Source organism: Perissodus microlepis, chromosome 14, assembly GCF_051167445.1.
Source record: "Perissodus microlepis isolate ML-2025 ecotype Zambia chromosome 14, ASM5116744v1, whole genome shotgun sequence".
NCBI lineage: Eukaryota > Metazoa > Chordata > Actinopteri > Cichliformes > Cichlidae > Perissodus > Perissodus microlepis.
Genome location: NC_140474.1, coordinates 12,110,405 through 12,133,702, shown reverse-complemented (window position 1 = coordinate 12,133,702; position 23,298 = coordinate 12,110,405). Strand labels below are relative to the sequence as shown.

The following is a 23,298-nucleotide window of genomic DNA, read 5'->3' as shown; positions in this document are numbered from 1 at the left end:
TGCTCGTGTCAGGATATGGAACAGATATTGTTCAAGAAAAGCATCATTTCTGCTCACGCTGGCCAATAATTTGGGCTACATATTAGAACTGTTTCTCTTATGAAATCCCAGGCTGTGTGAAAGACAGCTACAGAACCTTTACTTCCAAATAACTTCATCCAAACTCTGACCCAATTCAGCAGTTAAATCAGAAGCCTGCCGTGCATTTTAAAAGCTTTTAGCACAAGCAATTTAGGCATTTGTGAATCTGGGTGAGGGCACAGCTGTACTCAGACTGAATGTGAGAATTGTAACATTGTGGAATTCAACTACAGATTCTGTTTCCATTAAAAGCTTATGCAAAAAAAACAAAACAAAAAAAAACAAATAGGATGTAACAGAAACTCACCTCTCTTAGATTTTGCTTGTCTCACTCGCCAAACTGTCTTGTGGATCTCAAAGTTGTAATTCGCAGGCAGGGCTTTGATTGCCTCCTGTAACTCAGGGTCTTGGAGGATTTCATCTGGAATTTGATTGGCTACCCGCCGTGGTCCTCGAGCTAAAAAGAGAAAGTTAAATTATCGACCTGTTAGCAATGCGGTGAACACAGTCTGAAGCATATATAATGTACCTAGGTCTGTATAGAAAGTTCACTAAAGTTATCACAAAACTAGACTTTATAAGTGAAGCAATACGCCAGTTTTTGCCTTAAAAAGAAACTACAGGAGTCCGTCTCTACAGAGTATTTTTAATAAAAGTGATTCAACACAGCAGGAAACATGCCCTTCTCAAAAACTTTATTAAAAGTGTTGCTGACAGTAATTAAAAATGTGCATATCTTAAATCTGATATCATATCTTTGTCCTGTTTTCTATTACATGGAGTATTTTAATTATTTTCAAATCATTGCATTTAGAATTTATTTTAATTTTAAACAGTGCTTTAACCTCCTAGGACCTGGCGTCCACATATGTGGACATCACATTTTGGGTTATTTAGATCAAAATACTCAATTTTACTCTACAAGGGCCTTACTCCACTTACGAGGACATTATACTGCCACTGTTCTATCGAAATTTTAAACGAATATCCTTATATAGGGCTCTCATTTTTCTCAGAAACAAAAATAAGGTTAAAAAAAAATCTGGTAATTCTTTGTTTTTACATTCATCGGGTGCCAATATGCCCAAATATCAAAGAGAAATTAAAAATGCATGCTTTGGGAGAGTTTGGGTCTTAGGAGGTTAAAGAAGTTGCATTATGTGGTCTCTTATGTTTGGAATTTTTTCAGTTTAGTTTTCTATTACTCATTGAACTTGCAGAAACACTGAAAACTGGGGAAGTTTAGAGCCAGAATTACAGTCACAATGTCCAGTATCATCCGAAAGTTTTGAGCTGCCCTTCGCCTTCTTATAGTTTCTAGGAAAGTGTGACATTGGTGCAGCAATTTGTTTAAAATGTGCAAACATTTTTTAATAAATCCCTGGAAATATTTCTAACAAGTTTGAAAGCCAATATTTGGTGTGACCAGCATTATTCTTCGACACAACCCAAACTCTTTTAGGTAAGCTTTCTTGTAATTTTTTAAGTAACCTTCCTCTATTCCTCTTCTTGCAGGACATAAATAGCTCTTCTCAGATGTTGACTGCCTTTTCTTCAGTTCTCTTTCAAGATGATCTTACGGCGCTTCAATAATGTTGAGGTCCGGGCTCTGGGGAGACCAGTCCACCTCAGTCTTAAGAATGGCTTCTTGACAACCACACTTCCACTAATTCCGTTTCTGATGAGGATCTTCGGTGAAGATGGATCAACTGAAAGGCCAGATGTTTCAGGTCCTGTGTTTCTGGATTTTTTTCCTGCTTCTTAAAGACTTTCAGATACTGTTCTTCTATTGTAGATCGCTTTTTAGGCTACATCTTCATTTTGTCCTCCCCTTCCTCAGATTCATTTGAGTACACACTGTACTCCATGATGAGATATTCAAAGTCTTCAGCTAATCGTGCTTTTGGAACCACCTTGTTAATGCGAAAATATTATTTTATTTGTTTCGTGTTATATTTGACTTTTTGTTGTAGATTTAACTAAAGAAATGGGAACAAATGTGTTTTTGCGACAGGCTGCTAATAGCAAAGGCCCTAATAACAGAATTTAAAATATCTGTTATGTATAGACACAACACTGGCTCATCTCTTGAGTTTGGTGACCTTTTCATGCTTGAATGATTCAGAGGTCTGTGTTAAGTCGCTAAACAAAAGAGAAAAAAAAATATTCCTCTGAAAATCGACAGAAACAATGAATAAGCGAACAATGTCCTAAGCAAAAACTTTGAAAGACCTTCACAAAAAACCTGGAGAACTATTGCTCAAGTCCACTTTAAAAAATTACAAAACAATATGGCTCCCTTACAGCAAAACCATAAAGAAATGACCACTGGCTCAAGACATACCACATTACCATATAATTATTCAACTTTGACACTGGCTATTACTTGTCCTTATACTAAAGAACACTTTATTTTCCTAAAATTTTTAACAACAGATTTGACATTGAGTTAGAAATGTGGCATATTTAAAAAAAAATGCAAAAACCTTTTGCCTTAAAGTGACGAATTAGCTTTTTCCCCCCATTCTGTAGGAACATTTTCCTGACATGCAATAGGCCAACTTATCTTCTTGAAGATAAAGGTCACAGCAAATCAATACAAAGCTACTCTGAGTGATCACCTTAGTGCTGGGATGAAACAGCTCTAAAATTTGTACAGTCATGCATCAACTTTTCATTTAAATCTGTCCCTTCAAGAAGAGGCAATTTCTTCTTGGCAAGATGAGTGACAAAACTTTTAAGGAAACACAACTTGATAACATCTAACCAAGTCGAGAACACTCTGAAAGAAGTAGGCGTACCATTGTCAAGGCCTACAAACACAAGGTGTAAACCGCTGGTTACAATAAAGAGCAGGGAGGCCAGATTAGACTTTTCCAGAAAACATCTAAAAGAGCCTTTACAATTCTGAAAATAATATGTTGTTCAAATGAAACCAAGACAAACTTATACCAGAATGATGGAAAAAGAAAAATATAAAGGAGAGAAACTGTTTGGATGAGGAAGAATTTTGAAGTGTATACTTCCTGCTCAGTATTAGCCAAATGGTATTGTGACATTTGTGCTTCAGTCACAGAAAAAAATTATGAGGGCCGGATTTACAGTAGTTCCACTTTCCAGCTGGAAGAACATATTGAGTGGATAGGAGTAACTATTGTCAATGTGACAGGCATTTCATTTAACTGAAGCAGTCCTTCACACCCTTTAGTTTACCTCGTGACACTTTCCATTGAGGACAGAGAAAAGTGAACAGTACCTAGGAGACATGAAGAATGGGAGTCGAGTTTTCTGGCCTATTCATTCGCAACCATGATCTAAATACGTCCAGCTGGCAGTACGACCAAACATAGCGGGTGCTGGAAGTTCAGCTTGTGTTGGACAAAGTCCAGGACATCCAAAAACTTGCTGCCGTATTTCTATCCTTATTTAAGAGACATTTCACTCGTCACACAAGTGCGACCAGTACAAATCCGGACAGCTGACCCGAACATTTAACTATCTACATTTACTTCTAAGGCTAAAATCTGATACCGTGTGGTCTAAGGAGCTTGGGAAGAAAAGCGTCTGGACTTCTTTAAGTTTCTTGAAGACGTTTCACCTCTCATCCGAGAAGCTTCTTCAGTTCTGAAGGTGAAACGTCAGAAGTCCAGACGCTTTTCTTTCCAAACTCCTTAGACTACGATGACCTGGATGACTGAGAACCTTCACAGACTGATACCGTGTGCAGCACCTATAAACCCAACGCATTACAAGGCATCAGAGAAATTTCTATATCTGAAATGTTTCTCTGCAGACACTCCGCAGCGATCTCAGGAAGTCGCATCGACAAGTGTGAACGTGGATGGGATGCTTAGTGTTAACATACAAAATGCTTTACCACGTAAATGTATAATGAACACCTCTTTTATCTACTTAACGTCATACAAGCTGGACGCGCTACTCACTTTCTTGTTTGTACTATAGCCATATCTGTTTTCGTTGCGGAAACCGGATGTCTACAAAACACTCATACGAAACAGAATTTCTTCTATATTAATTAATTCACAGACGAAATTAATGTTACCTGGGGGCTTTTTGGCAGGAACAAGTTGCACTTCACTCGAGGGCGCTGCCATCTTTCTTTTCCTCCAAAACGTGTGAGGAACAGAAAGGCGAAACCAATCGATTACAGAGAACAGTGAAGAGAAGCGGAGCACCGATGCAACCGATTTAGCTGATCGGGACAAGAAGACAGGGTGACCAGACTTAATTGACCTGAAAACTTGGGTATAAAACTTTTCTATACTGCAGGTTAAACAGTAATAGCAAAGAGCAAGAGCCAATACTCGGAGTGGGAATAAAATCTAATCAAATAGAACTAATTTTATGGTCTATAACCTATTTAATAATAATAATAATAATAATAATAATAATAATAATAATACAATAGAAGAAAATATACAATAGAAAATATAAATAGATCATATAGATATAATATAAATAAATCGAAAATAAATACAAGGCACAAAAAAATACTCAAAGAAAATCGTTTAAACAATTATTTCAATATCTCAGCTCCAAACTGCTTTAAACTGACATTTAAAATTAAATAAAACCACGCATATGATTATAATCTGTGAGTACTTCGTGCACGTGTGTGTATATGTGTGTGCGTGAGAGTGAGAGAGGGGGGGTGGGGGATCGGTCTGTTATCTATAATATATACAGTTGGGTGGATGGATTTCTTTAGCAAATGAGTTTCTTTTATAGCATACCGCCTAGTTTTCCTGACATTTTGTATGCTGATTAAGATTATTGTCGGTGATTGAAGTTTTTGTTGTTGTTTTGGGGTTTTTTTTTCTCTCCTTATGTCATTTCATATGTTTTACGAAGCCCGCTGGTGTCAGGGAGCAGTGTGTCTGACAGGGGCAGAGGCACTGAGAGCGATGGAGCAGTGTGCTGCCCGGTGGAGGGAGGCTGAGGCGGTAACATACTTCTCCCTCCTTGAGCGCATCAGCAAGCCCTGAACCATAGGTAGAAAGCAGAGAGAGAGAGGGAGGGAGAGAGAGATATTCACAGACAAGATCACAGAAACGTAATAATTACGAGGGGAGAGCGGAAAAGTAGGGGATTTTAAGAAAAGCGACGCCATCAAAGTCTACATTATTAAGGAGGATTTGAAGAGTCTACGTTTATAGGCTAATCCGACATCAGAGGCGAAATGTGAATCCAAATAACTTATGTTAATTAGAGATTTTAAATATGGTGAGATTTGAACGGCACCGAAGCACCGAGAGAAGAATTTGAGATTGGCCACTTGAATTGAAATATCTGTGGGGTTTTTTTTAATCGGAGTCTTCCTGTGATCACCGTCGACTTGCCCCCCAGAACTGATTTGAAGCTTGCACGGTGATTCGGGTTTGAAAGGAGTTGGCTGTAAGGGGCTGTGTCGGACTGTACTGAGCGTTTGCGGTCATCACTCACATTGGAGTTAACATTATTTCGGACAGAGAGGGGACGCTTTTAGTTGGTCTGCTTTCCCGGTGATTTCTGCCTCATTTCCAGATCTGCCAGACTTTATGAAAAAGAAAACTGTTGTTTGTTAATATTTATCAATCCCGCGGCAGCCATCCTGCAACTACAACTCAATACAGTGGATCGGAAGAAAATCCAGAGGAGTGACAGCTAACACTCGCACGACGAGCCACGAAAGCTGTGGATCAACTTCAAAACTAAAAGGCACAAGTTCCAAGTCTGGAATATAAGAATAGATGATTCTCAGAGGACATAAGACGAAAAACACCTAGGCCTGCAAAAATGTTCAAAAGGGGTGAGTAAGTCTCAACTTTTGCCCCCCAAAATTAAGTCGTATTTTAACCACGACGAAGTCTGCTTTGTCGTAATGCCCCACGGTACGTGGATCTACAGCGTGCACTTTTTAGCGTTATGAAACAGATGTTTAAATATGACACAATCATAATGCACCACACTGCCCCGCAGATGTATTATTACAGCCGATGCGCCATTCTAAGCGCATCTTTAATTTGCAAAACACGCACTGAAGGTTTCTGGCAATGAAATATTCATCTGTGTAAGGATACACGGGGACGAGTGTGTGATATTAATACAGCTGATGCCGCACTGCAGTTTATGAGTTGTACCCGGGTCACAGGGCTATCTCTCCGAGCACTTCCCTCGGTTGAAGGATTATTATTTTGCTCTGTGTCAGTACATTTAGATGTGATGGATCAAATCGTAGTTCACAAGGTTATTCTCCGCTGGCTACACACTATATGAGCACTCAAGACCTTTGGCACTTAATATAAAAAGGAAGAGCTCCTGAAACTTTTAATATCGAGATCCCCCGGTAGATAGCTATCGTGCACTCTTGCTTTGTCCCTATCTTTGCTCCGAGGAATGGTTTCTTTCATTCAATGCTTCAACTGACCAATCAGCTGTATAGCTGTCTGCACTAGATGTGTAACAGTAGGGAGACTAAAACCTCTAATGAGAATGGATTAGAGCACTATGCTCCCACTGTGCTTTTATTGAGGGAGTGGAATAATAGTGAAATTAAACTGTTTCTCATTTTGCTGTGGCCCCTGGAGACCCTTTAGGGACCCCTGGAGACCTCCACTTTTCCAGTCACTGCATTAGGATTTACTTTTCTCTGACTTTGCCATGGCATACAGCAAATGGCTTGTGTTGTATTTTTAGCTATTTGTTCTGTCTTGTGATAAACTGTCTGTTTAGAGGGTTTGTTTCTGTCATGTTCCTCCAGGGCAGAGAAAAACAACATGTTTTTTTTAGCTGTCATCAGATCGATTATTGCTGTTCCAGCAGTTGAGATGAAACACACTGTGTTTATAGCTGCTTATAGCTCTAAACAAAACTGTGTTTATAGCTGCTTATAGCTCTGAGAAGAGGTTTAATGTCTAAGCCTGTATCCTGACAGTTTCTCATAACTGATGTGGCTCCACACGAAATAGACAGTTCATTCACAGCTTTTATGAGAAGTGTTACAGCTGGATATCTGGGAGAACCGGCGTGAGTCATGATGTAGGTTCTACAAGAAGCTCTTTTCCAGAAGAGAGTTTAACACATGCACAAATATGTCTCTCTCTGTTCTAACTAACAAGCACGCTGGTAAGTGCCGAAGTAATAACATGTAATTATAACGAGCAGATTCTCAACGAGAAGATTACCCAGAGCACACATTCATTTTTTTTCTCTTTCAGTGTATATGGCAAGGGTTAAATTAAGAACTGAACTGTACAGAGGTGATTGGCCTCTGAGGATTTGGTACTCATGCTACATTGTCACTTGTGAATCAGCTGTCCAGCCACTGCACAGTGGCGGACAGAAAATCACTTAATTCAAAACAAATGACTTGCCAACATGTCTGGGTCTACAATAGTGAAGCAGAGATGCGTCAGCTTTGGCAGGAACACTGCAGAAGTTCTGTGGTGAATTTGAATTTTTTAACCTAAAATAACACATTCCAGGGAGCCTGTCTGATGCACCGGGCACAGCATTTACTGTTAGACACCCACCATTCACATACACATAGAAGGAAAACATCTTAGCTGACCCATGTTGAGAGTACACCTCAGGATGACTCCATATTGTAGTTTGCTGTGGCTAATTACCATCTTAATGGAATGGGCACTTAGAATTTACAATGTTGATCTCATAAGCTTCAGGCAATGATTTTGTACAGGTTGTTTCTTGTTACAGTGAGGTAACATTTGTTTGGCTGTGCCCATACAAACAACAAACATGTCTGAAAATGTGCAGGTGTTATAGTGTATATTCAACTGAGACAACACGGTCCACATATCTTTGTTTGACTGATGTTTATGATTCTGCTTTGTGTCTTTTCTGTGACTTCGAACAACTTAGAGCAGCTATGAGGTTGAGTCTGTATCTGGGTTCAGTACGTGTCTGCTTTACGTAGCCATGCAATACATGTCACTCCATCTCTGTCTTGACTCTTCTGTCTTTCTCACTTGCACCGTCTTTCTTTTTCTTAAAACCAGTCAGCCATAGAGTGGACACAAGGGATGATCTGTCAGAACAGCTCTGAGATGGAAAGGACAAGATGTCCACTGAATATACCATGCCGCGGCATGCTGTAATTGCGGCTACATGTTATTCAGGATTATTGGAAGAGGCTCAGCTTAGGCTTTTTGAACTTGGGCATATAACAAATGATCCATGCAGACAGGCATAGAAAGGCATGCAACTTATGTACTTGCTGACTCACTTGCGAAAAAAACAAAACAAAACATCTACTCGCTGTAAAAGATAAAGATGCACATACCCTTGTCCTTTCATAATTATACAGATAGATTTGTTTATGCTGCTTTAGCCCATTCATGATGCTGACCTGCATTTCATAGATTATTTCACTTCAGTAAGCAGCCATAAGTTTCTGTTCATTTTGAAGTAGTATAAAAATCCATTTTCAATGGCTTGAACATTGTTGAGAATATCACAGGCAACATGAAATCACCTTTATTAATTAATCACGCACATTAATTTTGCACTGTCATGCTATTTCACACAGGGAACTGGATGGATGTGTTTTTTTCTTTTTCTTTTTTAAAATGGTTATCTATGGCCAGGAAACATAAACAAAAAGGCTCTGTTAATCCCCAGTGCTTGAAAGACAAAATTCAAATAGCAACAAGAATGCATTATCACATGACAGGTTTGATGCTTTAGAGCATGAATTCTGCAAAACTCTGCCTGCATATGAACAGGGAGAGATCAGTGCAGGCAATATGTATGGATAAATAAGATATTGACATACTTCCCATTTTATTATGGAAAAAAATGAAAGCAGTCTTTTAAATGCAAAAGAAAAGGGTGTCTCATTCACTTTCAGCATGAACTGATAATGCAAAACATAAGCGTATATAACTTAAAACAGAGCTTGTTTATAGTTTCTAGGAGTAGCTCTTCATCCTGTACTGAAAAGAATCACCTACAAACTTTGTCGTGCTTTGAAAACTGCTATGCTTTGGCTGTAATGAAGAAGAAAAACATGCAAAATCATTGATAAATATGATCTCTGTAATAAGTCTGAGGCAGCAGTCATTTACCAAAAACGTATTAGAGAAACACAGAAAAAATGTCTTCGTATATAAAAGCAAAATCTCCTACTTATGTGTTTCCACAGAACACCTCCCATTAGATTGCTTCCACCATTATTCCCATTTAGTATTGCACAAGTTTCCACAATGTGACATCCTTTTCCCATTAAAATATTCCCAGAGCAACGTTTGCTTCCCCGAAAGCTTTGTAATTTGCACAAGGAGTTGTTTTTCAGAGCAAAACACTTGGGTCAGCATGTACTTGGTTCAGCTTGTCGTTTGGACAGGTTTAACACATCTGATCTTTTCCTGCTGTTCACCTACTACATTTTGTTGCATCTGTCTCTCCCATAGTTTAGCCCAGCACACATAATAGCAAACTGCATGAGGAATGGATTATGTGTTTCCTTGGAAATTCTATAGCATAAGCAGCACAAGTTTTACCTCAGCACTGATACCTTATCTTTACGCTAATAATTCATGACCATATATTCAAGTTCTAAATCTAAAACAGGATTTTCACTGTCTCCCGAAAACAGCTCTACATGTGTGCACAAACACACTCGCAAACACTGAAAGTATGGTAAGGTTTCCTTTTTTGTGTCAGGCTTTCAAGATAAGACTACTTAGGAAATGCATTTGCACTGACTTAATTTAACATGATGAGCTTCTTTTTTTTAAATAGAATTTAGCTCAAAAAGAACAAAGGGAACTGGAAGAACACCACAGTGCATGGAAGCTTTACGCTGGTGAGGACATGAATTTGCATCAGCAATTATATGAATAGTAATTAAATGAAAATTTGAACATGGTAAACTCATAATTGAAAACAACAACAGCACAGTGTCCTCTTTAATCTCCCAACTACAGTGATTGACAATATATACAGGGATAATTGCTTTTTTGATATGCTGTAGCATTTAGTAATCATATTTGGAAAATCAGCTGCAACTACAAGCACTGACTTTAAAGTAGCACATGGCTTGTGTTATTTTCAGCACTACCTGGCTGGGCTGGAGGATTTGCTATTAATGATTGCAGCACAATGAATATAGTGTAAGGGGAACACCTGTGGCCTCCGCTCTTTAGCTTTCCAGCTCACTTATGCAGGTTGTATCTTGTGGACCTGTGTCAGTGGAATCAGAAATGCTCTTTAGCCACAGCTCCAATAATGCCCTCCACAAAATCAAATAACCACAGATGTCAAGGGGCTACTCTTTTTTTTTTCTTTTGGCAGGAATTTTTTTTAACCAGAGCCTGGTATGACTCATAGACATCAAGTGCTATGCTGTTGATCATAAGGCAAAACATTAAAGGAAAAAGATGTCTTCTTGGCTTTTCCTGAATAAGAAACATGGGTTGTGCCCTTATCCATCACAAGTGATTTGAAATGTTTGCTCAGAAATGCCCATCCGTCATTGCTGAAAACTTGCAACCATCCTCAAGACTCAAAGATAGTTGAGAATAGATTCCTTGCTCACATTATCACCTTCCTAATCCGCTCACAGTGTCAGCCTTTTGCTATCACTCCTTGTCAGCTCTGCATTGTTGTACTTTTCAGCGTGACTTGTGTTTCTGTGCGGGTGTGAGGCAGTGCGGACTGATGTCTGAGGGTTTGGAGGAGAGCAGGTTTGAGAGAAGTGAAGAGGATAATGTAGAGAGGAGCAAAAATATAAACCTCAAACTGATCCTCTAAGTCTTTCTAAGCTGCCTGAAAAATAGAAAGCAAATCTGAGCGGAGGACGACATTTCTGGTTCTCTCTGACAGTTGTTTAAGGGTGTAAATTTTAAGACCTTCTACACATCTGTTTAAACTCGCAGGGTAATCAAAACATGAAGTAGATGCGTGAAACTGAAATAAACCGAGAGCAACTTATTTTTGTGCCGTTTTGCATAAGCTTTGGTGCAAGCTATGAAGGCAACGAAGAAAAAAAATCAATAAAATGGCCCATTGGTAGTCTTAAGACCTATTCTAGAAAACACAGAGTCTAGGGTAATTGACAGAGGAACATTACCAATTATTGGATAACTGAGTCACATTTATTATCCTGCCACAGTGCACCTCTGCATTCCAAATATCTGATTTAGCCAAAGGAGACTGTTCAAACCCAAAAGCCATTTATTTAGTGCCCAATACTCAGGAGTGCTTCCAAAAAAAGAGTCTGGCACGTGACATCTAACAGAAGATGACAAATAATTAACAAGTGTTTATGTGTGTGTGTGTGTGTACGAGTGCGTGCTTGTGTACGGTGCTGTGCCTGTTAAAGAATACAGCACTCGCTGGTGTGCATGACACTTCTTTGCTATGAATTGTTGTTGTTGTTTTTGTTTTTTCTGGGAGCCATTTCACACTTCCCTGTCAACCATTTCACATTGAATTAGGTCATGAGGGCTCTGAGTTCAGAAGTGGATGCTGTGCTCTTACGCAGCTGAGAACTCTCTTATTAATGCGGTCTGAAGAGACATCTGAACGATTAACTCCGCACAACATTTTGACTTGGAATACGAGTCAAAATTACAGCGTGTGCAAAAAACGTCTGTCCATCTCTGTTTGCCCTTTAAAAAGTCACCTGATTCTTGTGTGAACGCCATTTCCTCACTCTTTGTGGTGGAAATGAGATGCAAGGTTGGTCATTAGCGGATGATAATGAGGTGAAAGAGACAAACAACCTAAGCCCTGTTGGTTTTTCTAATATTAATAATTAATTTGTGATTAAGTGGCTAATTGGAGTTTAAAGGTCAATGTCGTCGAGAATGCCATGGATCTTCGAAGACAGGAGGGAGGTGGGGGAGAGACAGAGGGAGACAGTCCAAGAGACTGTTGACAGTAATCCCAGGTGCTCTCCTGTTACTGTGACAGCTCTCCCCCTTCCTGAGCTATCCTCCCCAGGCGACATTGCCTTTGTGTGCTGAGGACAGCAATTCAGTTACACCAGCACCTGGGCATCTGCCCTTTTGCCATTGAGAGTTAGCAAGTTCTCAAAATGGAGTGGCATATCATCAAGACACAGCAGAGGTTAACAAGAGGGGAGAGGGGGATGTCTATCGCACATGTTCGTTGTTCTTATCATCGGAAGGGGAACATATTTGTGTTTTGTGTGGTTGAGATTAGAAACTATACGTTGTAAATGGTCCATTAAGTGTTTGTAACATTGGCTTGTAGGTGAGCTCAGTATAATAAGCCTGTGGGGCGATCATGGCTCAAGAGTTGGGAGTTCGCCTTGTAATCGGAAGGTTGCCGGTTCGAGCCCCGGCTTGGACAGTCTCGGTCGTTGTGTCCTTGGGCAAGACACTTCACCTGTTGTCCACTGGTGGCGCCAGTGTCCGGCAGCCTCGCCTCTGTCAGTGCGCCCCAGGGTGGCTGTAGCTACATTGTGGCTACAATGTAGTTTGCCATCACCAGTGTGTGAATGTGTGTGTGAATGGGTGGATGACTGGTTGTGTAAAGCGCTTTGGGGTCCTTAGGGACTAGTAAAGCGCTATACAAATAAAGGCCAATAAAGCTACCTTGACCAGGTCCTTTCTGATCGCCAGTCTGTTGCAGAGCTTCTTGTGTTACATAAAATAATCTAAGTCCTGGCATTGATTTATCACGCTTATTATGCCTCAGATTATTCTCACACTCCATCCATATCACAGTCAGAACTCATTTGTTTCAAGGTGCTTGACGTAAATACAATGGCTAATTCAGTTTCCCGAGTATGCAGGTTTGAAGATGCTTCCACATAAAAGTTCTGGCAACTAGCGAAAATTAAAACACTCGAAAGGGAATGAGATGAGGACAGTAACAACCGTCATCTTTTCATTTTTCTCCTCCTGCCTCCCGTCTCTGGCCCAGTAGCCATCTCCAGTAGATGTGGCCTGCTCATCGCTGGCATTAATGAGGCAGGTTACTGTCACAGTCACATCTGAGCTTAGTGCTTGTAATATCTGCCATGTCTGTGTTCTGGCTAATGTTATCTATGTTCGTAGGCCTGTCATGGCTAAGGCTGACTTTTAAGAACAGTCAGGGTTCAGGTAATTGCTGCAACGAATTAATTCAGGCCTGAAATGTGAATTCACACTGTGGCCTACAACTGCAGCACCACTTAAAGAACAGTCTCACGCTATCCAGTCACATGATAATTTGGCTAATTATGGCTAATCTTGAAAGAAACTTAGCATGAACCTTTATTTTGATTCATCTACTTTCAAAAATTGGTATATATTTGACGCTTATTTGAAAGCACCATTTTCTTTTATTAAATATTTCAAGAGTGAATTGATGTGATACAGCCTGGGACAAGATGTTGTCTCATATAATCGCTTGAGGGGGACAAGAGGATTTACTATACAATCCAAAAAATAGTTGAATAGGGAAATGTGCGAGCATTATTTAAAAGGCAGGACTGAGAGACAGATGGAGTTGTAGTAATTACAGAATATAGGCCAAGGTCTTTTCTACAATCGCACATCTTTTTATATGCAAATCCCTGACAATTGTCTTAGAATGGTCTTAAATTCAGCCATTTACAGCAGCATAACCATGTTTTGACCTTATTAAGGCTCATAGAAAGGGGATAAGAAAGGATTGGAATTACCAGATTCAATTTACCCTCCATTTTTTTCATATCTGGCTAAATCTGAGTCAAAAATGTCCTACTGCTTTTGCAGCAACCTTACTCAAATTGAAATTTATTTCTGGTGCAGAAAGGACCCCTCTTATGCTCCCTCCTTATGTACTGGAGTCCTTGACATTTGTCGGCTTTCCTTCCCTAACAAACACTGTTCTTCTGAATTGGCCCTCACTCATAGAAATCACTGAAGCCAAAAAGTGCTTGCATCATAAACACTGGGCATCAAACTCACAATAGAGGAGCAAGGTGCCGTTTTGTGTGGCAGAGATAAGCGTTTTAATTATTCAAGTATTTGTTAAAGAGTATAGAGGACTAGCTAGATTTAAACGACACGCTGAGGTGGTTTGTGACACATAATGCATGCGGCGAATGCTTATAACATGTTAGTATTGTGCTGCATTGCAACTCCAGCCTGCTTAACTGTTGTTGCTGTGCCTTTTTTTTGGCAGAAGTGTGGCTGGGAAGACTGTTCTTTAGGATGGGGGAGTTGAAAGAGTACCGAGGACTTGTGAAATTGGGAGCAGGTTGTTTTACATTCCAATCACCTTGATCCTGCTGGAATTCAGTTGTGCATTTTAATGAAGCAGTTTCCTTTGCACGTGGCACCGGATAAAATCCAGGTGCCTTTCTGTTTAAGATGAAACTGATTTGAAACAAGCTGCTCTTGAAACATCTCTTTGCTGACCATCATTTTGGCACATCAAAGGGACAAATATCACAACATTGCGTTCTAAAAGCAAAGGCCATTTGTATAAAAACACTTTCAGATATGGATTTTTCTTTCTTTCTTTCTTTCTTTTTTTTTTTTGCCTGGGCAGCGCAGAAGTATACTTTCTGTTGGGATTATAATGGTAAGCAAAAGGGGAAAGCTCAGAGCTGTTTTTATGAGGTTTCCACCCATCTGCTGTGGTTGGCAAGGGACCTTGAAGAGAAGGCTGCATCCTGCTTTGCCCGCAGTCAAAAAAAAAGAGAAGAAGCAATAAAAAAAACTGTCAGGCTAATAGAAAGCCACTACCATGTATGCTGTGTCTTGTAGATGCTGCTTCCAGTCAAGGCCTCAATCACACACTGCTCAATTCCCATGGGAGACCAGGGAACACAGAGATGCCACAGTCTGACAGTGAATACTGCAACTGCTGTGCCCCAACACCCCAGTATAACATCACTGTCTAAGCTGTGTGTGCACTTCTGACAGCTCCAGCTCTTGCTAAAACTACAAATCTCTTTATTCCCTTGAAGGCCAATCATGCTAATATGTCCCCAGTCCGAATACACAGACACGCCTGACATTAACGTATTGTTTAGAAATAGAGCGTAATCTAAAGAGTAAATATAGCAGATGTCATCTGCTGCCGGCTCTCAGATGAAACAATAAACAGAACACGCTGGTAGAAAACTGACTTTTTCTGTTGCTGAGCTGGGGTTACATATGATTTATGAACCGCCACTGCGGTAACAATTCTATGTAGGGGGGATTGATAGCGTTTGGTACTAAAACTCCTCCGGCTGGGACATTAACTTAGCAGATTTGTCCCTGTCTTCACAAGCAGAGCCTTGTCAATTATTTAAAAGAGCAAAACAACAGCACAGAAAAGACAGCACTTGGTGTGTGGAGCTCATTTACACATCTCTATTCCCAGAGGTCTGCTCATGCGTTTAGGCCATAATAATTTGGTCTTTCATCCCTATGTGTCTATCTGCTAATTCACACCATTTCCAATGTGGGTCCCTTCGTCCCTCAAAGACGAGGGCATCAAGGGAAAACAAAGAGGTACTGAGGAGAAGGTAAGAAAAAAAAACTATTATTAAAGACTTGTTTAGTTGCTCACTTCACAGGAGCAGAAAGAGGCAGACAACTTCATTATAGTAAGTGAGCGATCCAGGGCCAAAGAGAGAAGGAGAGAAAGCGCAAAGACAGGCATTAAGGTCCGTCAGGGCTCTAATGGAAGAAGCAGGTTTTTTGTGTCACAGCTGCACTCTCCAATGACGGATGGAGAGGTTAACAGTCACTATGAGTTAGGTAGCCCGGTGCACAACATCCTCAGGAGCTACATGACAGATAAATCCCTCTTAAAGCCAGCCAAACTGACACTTTAGGTTTTAACCCATTGTGATAATAAACTGTAGCCAGGACACTTTGCCCCCCATGGCATCTGTTATGCAGCAAAATATGCATTGTTTCAACATTTCTGAGAAATGTCATGCATTGTCTTTAAGAGACCTCAAAATTTACCAAAGCAGTCGAAGGTAGGTGCTTATATGCACTGGTAATAAAGCAGATCTCTAACCAAATACATTCACAGGTTGTGTTGCTGTGGGAGAAACAGAAGTTAATAGATTCAATGACATTGTCAAAAAAAGAACAAAAACAGCATAAAGAACTGATGGGATGGAGATTGGGTAGATGGAGGGAGTAAACGGGGGGGGGGGGGGGATATAGATGCTAAAATGTCTAGGGGATTTTGTGAGCCTAAGATGGTATCATTGACATGAAAAAACAGTTGACCCCTAAAACTGATGCGCATTTCCATGGACCAGGGCACGTGAGACTGTTCTACTGAAGACATTTATTACAAACATATGCTTATATGCAACGCTAGAAACCAAGTAATACACATTCAACCCCATGCACTAAAAAATGCACACTGCTCAAAGACATTGAGATACATGTGTTAAAGTCATATGTAGAATATGTTATAATGGAGCATTTTGATGAGGTGCGTGAATACCTTTTTTAATTTCAGTCAAAAATTTTCACTTCAAACGTATTTATCTAAGCTCTATTGCCATTCATCTATCCATCCATGCATTTTGTGCCACTTATCCAGGTCCAAGTCATGGGGCAGCAGTCTAAGCAAGGATACCCAGACCACCTTCTCCCCAGCCGCCATCTTTCAGCTAGCCTTTAGATGTTCCAAAATCAGTTTGGAGAATAATTTCTCTTGGATGTTGTGGGCCTCCACCTGGTAGCACAGAAACCAGAAACACCTTACCTGCACAGGAGGTGGAAAGGAGGTGTCCCAGCCAGATGCCCAGGTGTTTGTAGTAGTCTTTCCTCTGAGTTTATCAAATACATGCTGCTCTTATGGTATCACTAAAGCAGCAGAATAGGCACGAGTATATTCAAAGTTGAGAGAGCTCAGCGCATTTACAACAGCAGCAGTAACTTCATTATTTATAACTATTATTAATTATTGCCAGCACAAAGTCAGACCGGATCAAGCCCTATAAAAGGGGATAAAAGGCAACTATTGGCTTTAGTCTTTAGCGTGAAATGATTAAACTATAGGACAACCTTTTTGTTTATTTTAAATGTTTTTTTAATCAAATCTTCTGTTTTGCATATAGTTTTCTACACTTTTATGAAAACTAAGCACATGTCAAGAATTAGTATACAAATCAATTTAAAGCAAAAAAGAGCCGTTGGAGCATCACCTACTACGGAAGCTTAGAAGCTGTGGATATTGCTGTCAGGCAAGGTGTTTCATTTAATTTCGCTTTGGTTATTTTGAGTAAAAAAGTAAATTTTTAATACTCCACAATTTGATTTACTTGATGCATTAAGAGACTTACAAAATGCATTGCCATCATGCATAAACCTCAGGTAGCATTGTAAGAGTGATACCCATAAACAAAGGCAAAATAACTTGGATACTCTTAGTTATTTGACTGGAAAATTAGATTTTGATTTCTTAGGGATCAAAGAACATATAAAATATTTCCTAATCATCTTAATAATCATTTTCCAATTTTTATTTTTCTACAAGTAAGTTTGCTGCTTTCACTTTTACAAGAAAAATAAGTTCACATTAAAGTGATAACTTGAGCAAATAAATAATATATAGAAAGCCACTGAAACTTTTTTAACTGCACTGGATGGATTGATTCATTTAAACCAAGTGAGTGTTGATTATTTGCTTTGTTGTATAAGAATAATAAGGACGTTATGGCACCTGAACTCTACTAATTTGTTTCTTTGATTAACCAGATGCTCACCTTTGCCATCCTCTGGATGTGACCAGAAAATAATGAAACAATGACAATGCTCTTTGTTCTTTATGATTCATTTTGAGACTTATCATAAGGATTTATGCACACAATGTTCGTAGCCAAAACAACTACTCTTAACAAGATTAAAAATGCTTTACATACCTTCAGCCCAGTTCTGTCGTTGCCTCTCTTCTTGCGGGCTCTTTCACTATTGCTTTTGTTGGCATACACGATTTTTATGGCAGTCAACATAAGCTGGCACATCTAGTGTGTCCCTGTGTTTTTAGGCAGCTTTATTGTGCAGCTCTTTCTGCAGTTTGGCTTCTTTGGTATTCAGATTCATTCCCTGCAGAGAACTTTGCAGAGAATTATTAGTAAAAGTGGCATCCATTAAAAGAAAAATGATTTTCCTTTTTTTTTTATTGTTTTTCTTTTTTCTGCTTAATTACACAGCACAGAAACAACGTGCTCTTTACAATAGTAATTTAATTTGTAGGGAAGTAAATAGTGACAAAAAAGCCTCTGAAAAGGGAGAAAGATTACCTTTCAGTAACCCCTCCCTTTTCTAGAAGGAGAGCACTCCATCAGACCTATGTTTATTTCCAAATTTCACACCTTGTTTATGATGTTAATGTCATCCTTTTCCCAAAGTCTCAACGCAGGACTAGCTACATGATGTGGCAGTGAGAAGAAAGCGCACCCACATCCCAATCTGTCAGCGCCCCTCACAACAGGCCCTGCCACACACATGCACACACACAGCACTGCTTTGCATCTGTCTCTTAGAATGCATACATTTAGTTGGTTTCTCATCTGTGCATGGTGCCTCAGCTTATGAAACCATGAGATGATGGCGCTATTATCCTGTTGATCGGAACAGCTCTTGGCACTGTGTGGGAGAAGTTGGGCGATCTGACTGCAGGTGTACACACACATGCACGCACATGCATATGTACGCTCTCTGTCTTGCGCTCTCTGTTGGAGTTTCACACTACTGTTGCTACATCCGTATATGTATGAGCCCTCTTCAGCTCTCTGCCTCCCACCTAGCAGGTGCAAGCACTTCTATAGAACTAAACAGCTCCAGTTTTTTTCTCTCTACGGACTATTCATCTACTTATCGTGAACCGCGTAGTCATCCTGAAGGATGTGATATTATCACGCATGTGGGAAACCAAACAGTTTGTACTATCAAGTTTGTGTGTGTGTGAGTATTCACAATTGAAAGTATAACAGCACAACTTTTTTGTTTTTGTTCGTGTTTTTGTTTTGCTTAAAGACTGGAATTACTGCTGAAGACCCAAGAGCTGTAAAAAAAAAAAGCGTGCTTTAAGTACAGTTGGTGTTGTGGTGGTTAGTCCTGTTGCCTCACAGCAAGACGGTCCTGTGTTCAAATCCACTATCTGGCTGAGGTTTTCTCTTGTGGAGTTTGGAGTTCCCTCCAGGTACTCTGGCTTCCTCCCACCGTCCAAAGACTTGCACTTAGTGGTTAAATGGTGATTAGAAATTGCCCATAGGTGTAAACAGCTGTCTCTTGCCAGCTGGAATAGGGATGGATGGACTGTTTTAGTAAAGAATTAGTAGACAATACAACTAGAACATAATCCTTTAAAAGCAAATATGTTACCTGAGATCATTTTGTTGTGGCAAGTTGTCCTTAGCCTTCTGCCTTGTGACTCTAGTTTGTGGTATTAAAGATAGTATGAAATGTTTGCAGAAAACCTCTTAAGAATGGATTCTTGATTATTATAAGCTGAAATTCACATGGTAGAAAAATGAGAGACATTCTAGAAGTCAAAGGCATTGAAAACCAAATAATCCCGGTACCTAATGGCAATCAGGGTGCCGTTCCCTAGCCAGAAGAGGTCAGTGCATCCCTCAGTGGTAATGCCTTCCCAGACAATCATTGACCCACCACCAAAAACCAGTCATTCTGAACAATGTTACAGGCAGCATAATGTTCTCCACAGTTTCTCCAGAACTGTTCATGTCTATCAGATGCGCTCAGGGTGACCCTGCTCTGAGCTGTGAGAATACCAATTTTGGTATTCTATGGCAAATGCCAATTGGGCACCACAGCGAAGGCCAGTGAGCATAGGGCCCATTACAAGACACTGGGCCCTCAGGCCACATGCATGAAGTCTATTTCTTATTGTTTTGTCAGAAACATTCAAACCTGTGGCCTGCTGGAGGTCATTTTGTAACTCTGGCAGTGCTCATCCTGTTGCTCCTTGCACAAAGGAGCAGATGCCTGCCCTGTTAATGGGTTAAGGACCTTTTACGGCCCTTTCCAGCTCTTCTAGAGTAACTGCCTGTCTCCTGGAATCTCCTCCATGCTCTTGAGACTATGCTGGGAGACAGAGCAAATCTTTTGGCAATGGCACATATTGATGTGTCATCCTGGAGGAGTTGGATTTCCTGAGCAACCTCGGTAGGGTCCAGGTATCACTTTATGCTACTAGTAGTGACATTGACCGTAGCCAAATACAAAATTAATTTGAAAGTAGTAAGAAAAGATCAGGAGGGAAAACCGTTCCTGTTTAGAGTCTCATCCTTGCCCCTGTAGTGCACCTGTTGTCAACACTATTTCATTAACACTAAAGCATTAACAACACTCTCTGCTACTTAACTGACCAGATCAATGTCCCAGAGGTTTATTTGACTGGATGCTATACTCTGATTAAAAGGGTTCCTTTAATTGTTTTCTTGTTTTTTTTTTTGGAGGGGGGGTGGGTATATTTTAAGACTTTGTGATGAAATACAGACAGAACCCAAGTTATCCAACTGAAAATAACAAACCCTGTTCTAGCGTCGTTTAAATGTTTTTTTTAACCCTGTGTCTGACATAAATCATAGCACATTTTTGTCAAACTGATTTCATAATTTACACTTCAGAAAACTTAGACCTTTTTATGAGTACAGCAGTTGTTGTAACTTAAGACAGAAGTAAGTAATGGACTTGTTCTATCCTTGTTTGTGCAAATTAGTCTCCTGTCTTGAAAAGCAACAAGTATGCAACATCTGTCTGGGTTGCTGATGATTCATTGCTCGGTCGGCTCCCTCGTTCTGCAGTCAGCTCAGTCCTGCTGTGTGTATTCGCTCCCTCTTCTTTGGCTTATGATTAATAGGACACGTCTAAGAAGTGTGCTTGTGTGTTAGCATTTGTGTTTTTAGACTTATGCTGGGCAAAGAAAGTGTTGTTCCCTGAAGAGTCTGTCGGAACATAAAGGCCATGACCTCTCAGCACCAGTTCTGTGACCCCCACATTTCAGCATGCTCAGCCCCTGCAGCCCTTTAAACACTCACAGATCCAGCTTATCTCCAGTCACAACAATAAACAAGGTATTGTTGAAAGAAGATAGAAGTATTAACAATGAGGCAGGCAAGGTGTTCTTCTTCTTCTTTTTTTTTTTTCTTGTCTGATCCTTGAGGAAAAGTGTTTTTTGTCTGATCCATCACCTCTTGCTGACTGCAAGAATTGCTGGCACTTTTTCATTCTGAATGCAGCTACAAAGGAACAGACTAAACACGTAACAGAGGTCACAGAAATATATTTTGTCACCACCGCACGCACACACAAACATTATTACAAAAAGCATCCAGAAATTTGCTTTCTTTCTTTTGATTCTAGTTGTTGTTGTCCGTTACACAAAGAGATAGCCTTTAACGTGCCATTACAATCTTATCCAGACAGCCAGCCATCAAAAGACAGGACAGCAGACATACCAAGTGGTGGTATTTGAAACAGGACAGCATCAACACAAATGATCGGATCTCACCGCAGCATTTCCTCTTTCCTTCTGGCAGGGATTGTGTGTGCCGCCTCAAAATGAATAATTAATGTAAATTGGAATTGTTAGCAAGAGTGGCAAAATCACAAGGGCTCTAACTAATTGGCAAATGTTTTTTCCACTCTCTACCTTCTTGCCAGTGGTAAGACATTAAGAATACCGGGACGCAATGAGATGTTGTTTGGGCCAAGTTCGAGTGAAGTAGAGAAAAAAAAAATCAAATGGCCCAATTAATTCGACACAAACTTCATTTAGAATTTGACTTTGTACTTAAAGGAAATTCTTGTCTGATAAATTTCTTGTTCAAATTGAAAGATTAAACCACATTAATTGTAAAAGTTCTCAATTATAGTTTGGTGGCAAAATGTGTCCTTAGGCACAGACATAACATAGTCCATCACCCACAAAGAAAATAAATGCATATTTATACACTGATCTTTTTTTATTTGTAAAAAAAAAAAAAAAAGCCTGATTCCTAGCCATATCTGTGCAAAAATATAAACATGAATGAGCCAAGACCATATATACAGCTAAAAGATATTTCTATACTCTGACATAGTACTATAGCGTAACCATAAAGCAGTAATTTAGACATACTGCCCAGACTGCTAGTTTTTATACAGTGTTGGATTCTGTTTTTCCCTGTCATTTCTTTGGCTTCCTTGCTTGCTGCAGAATTTTTTCTCCTCTATTCATCCTGAATTATTAAAAGGTGTTGTGATTCCCAGTATGATTGTGAATCTGGGGCTGCAGCTCTCAACTGCGCAGTCACATTTGCTTGTTTTTCTCTCTCCTCACAGTGCATTCCCCGTCTTTTCTCGTGCTTTCTCGCTTGGTTCACGAGCCAGAGCGTGATGATGCAGTCTCTACACCCCAAATCTCACCTTCAAGGGCAAAGGGGGAAGGGGGGGAATTTTAGATGATGAAAACTCCGAAAGTCGTGTCAGCCCTCATCTATGGGGCAAGTGTTTTTCATCTGGATCTGTATTCAGGTCAGGGTGCTTTTCACAGGGTAGCGGAAAAGGAGGGAGGGATATTTTTCTTTCCCATCATGCACCAGCAGTAGGACCCAAATTGGCACAGGGCTGGACAGTTTCTCCAGGGATAAGCATGCTGTGTCTTGCCTGATTCCTTCTGAGGGAAATCTGCCAGGGACGTCCATTCACAGCAGCACACATGTCCGTTGTCTCCTCAAACCTAACCAAAGACCCAAGAGACCAACACGTTCTTCCTCCCACAGCTGACCTGTCACCATAGCCAGTGGCCCCGCCTCTTTTTCTTTCTGTTTTTTTATGCTCCTTCAGATTCCAGTTGCTGCCAGACTTGATGTGCCAGTGACTCTGGCACTGAGGAAAACCACAGTAGTTGCCCTGTGAAAAGGTTATGAAAACAGCTGCTGGCAAATGAAAGATTCATGCAGTGTTACAATATATTTGAGTATCCCTGCCTCATCCTCTTCCTCTGTCTCATTCTCCTTCTCTCTTTCTGGATGATGCACAGATGACACACCAGTCAGTACAGCACTTGGGTCTGTGGCTCTTTTGTCTCTGATCTGTGGGAGAATATTAATGTAGTGTGTGCTGTCTGAGATGGATCAAACTATTCAGTAAAAAAGGAGGGATCTTTATCTGAGTCCACAAGCACTGGGTTGTAGGGATTTTAATGTGGCACAGCCTGGATGTACACTCTAATAGGACAGTGTGGAAAACATGAGAGGGATCCTTAGAGAGCAAGTTAGAGGAA

The 23,298-nt window shown here is 40.2% G+C and overlaps 2 protein-coding genes across 2 annotated transcripts in view; one reads left to right on the top strand and one right to left on the bottom strand.

Moving 5' to 3' along the window:
• Window positions 1-4,248, bottom strand: part of dph1 (diphthamide biosynthesis 1) — a 64,794-nt gene extending 60,546 nt beyond the window's left edge. The window contains exons 1-2 of the mRNA XM_084950007.1: window positions 4,145-4,248; window positions 389-538 (exon numbers count right to left, since the gene is read on the bottom strand). Coding sequence (XP_084806133.1) covers window positions 389-538; window positions 4,145-4,196 — 202 coding nt within the window. The 5' untranslated portion in view covers window positions 4,197-4,248. The remainder of the gene's footprint in view (window positions 1-388; window positions 539-4,144) is intronic.
• Window positions 4,249-4,801: 553 nt separating this feature from the next.
• rtn4rl1b (reticulon 4 receptor-like 1b) overlaps window positions 4,802-23,298 on the top strand; it is a 144,325-nt gene continuing 125,828 nt past the window's right edge. Inside the window, exon 1 of the mRNA XM_084950282.1 lies at window positions 4,802-5,890. Coding sequence (XP_084806408.1) covers window positions 5,878-5,890 — 13 coding nt within the window. The 5' untranslated portion in view covers window positions 4,802-5,877. The remainder of the gene's footprint in view (window positions 5,891-23,298) is intronic.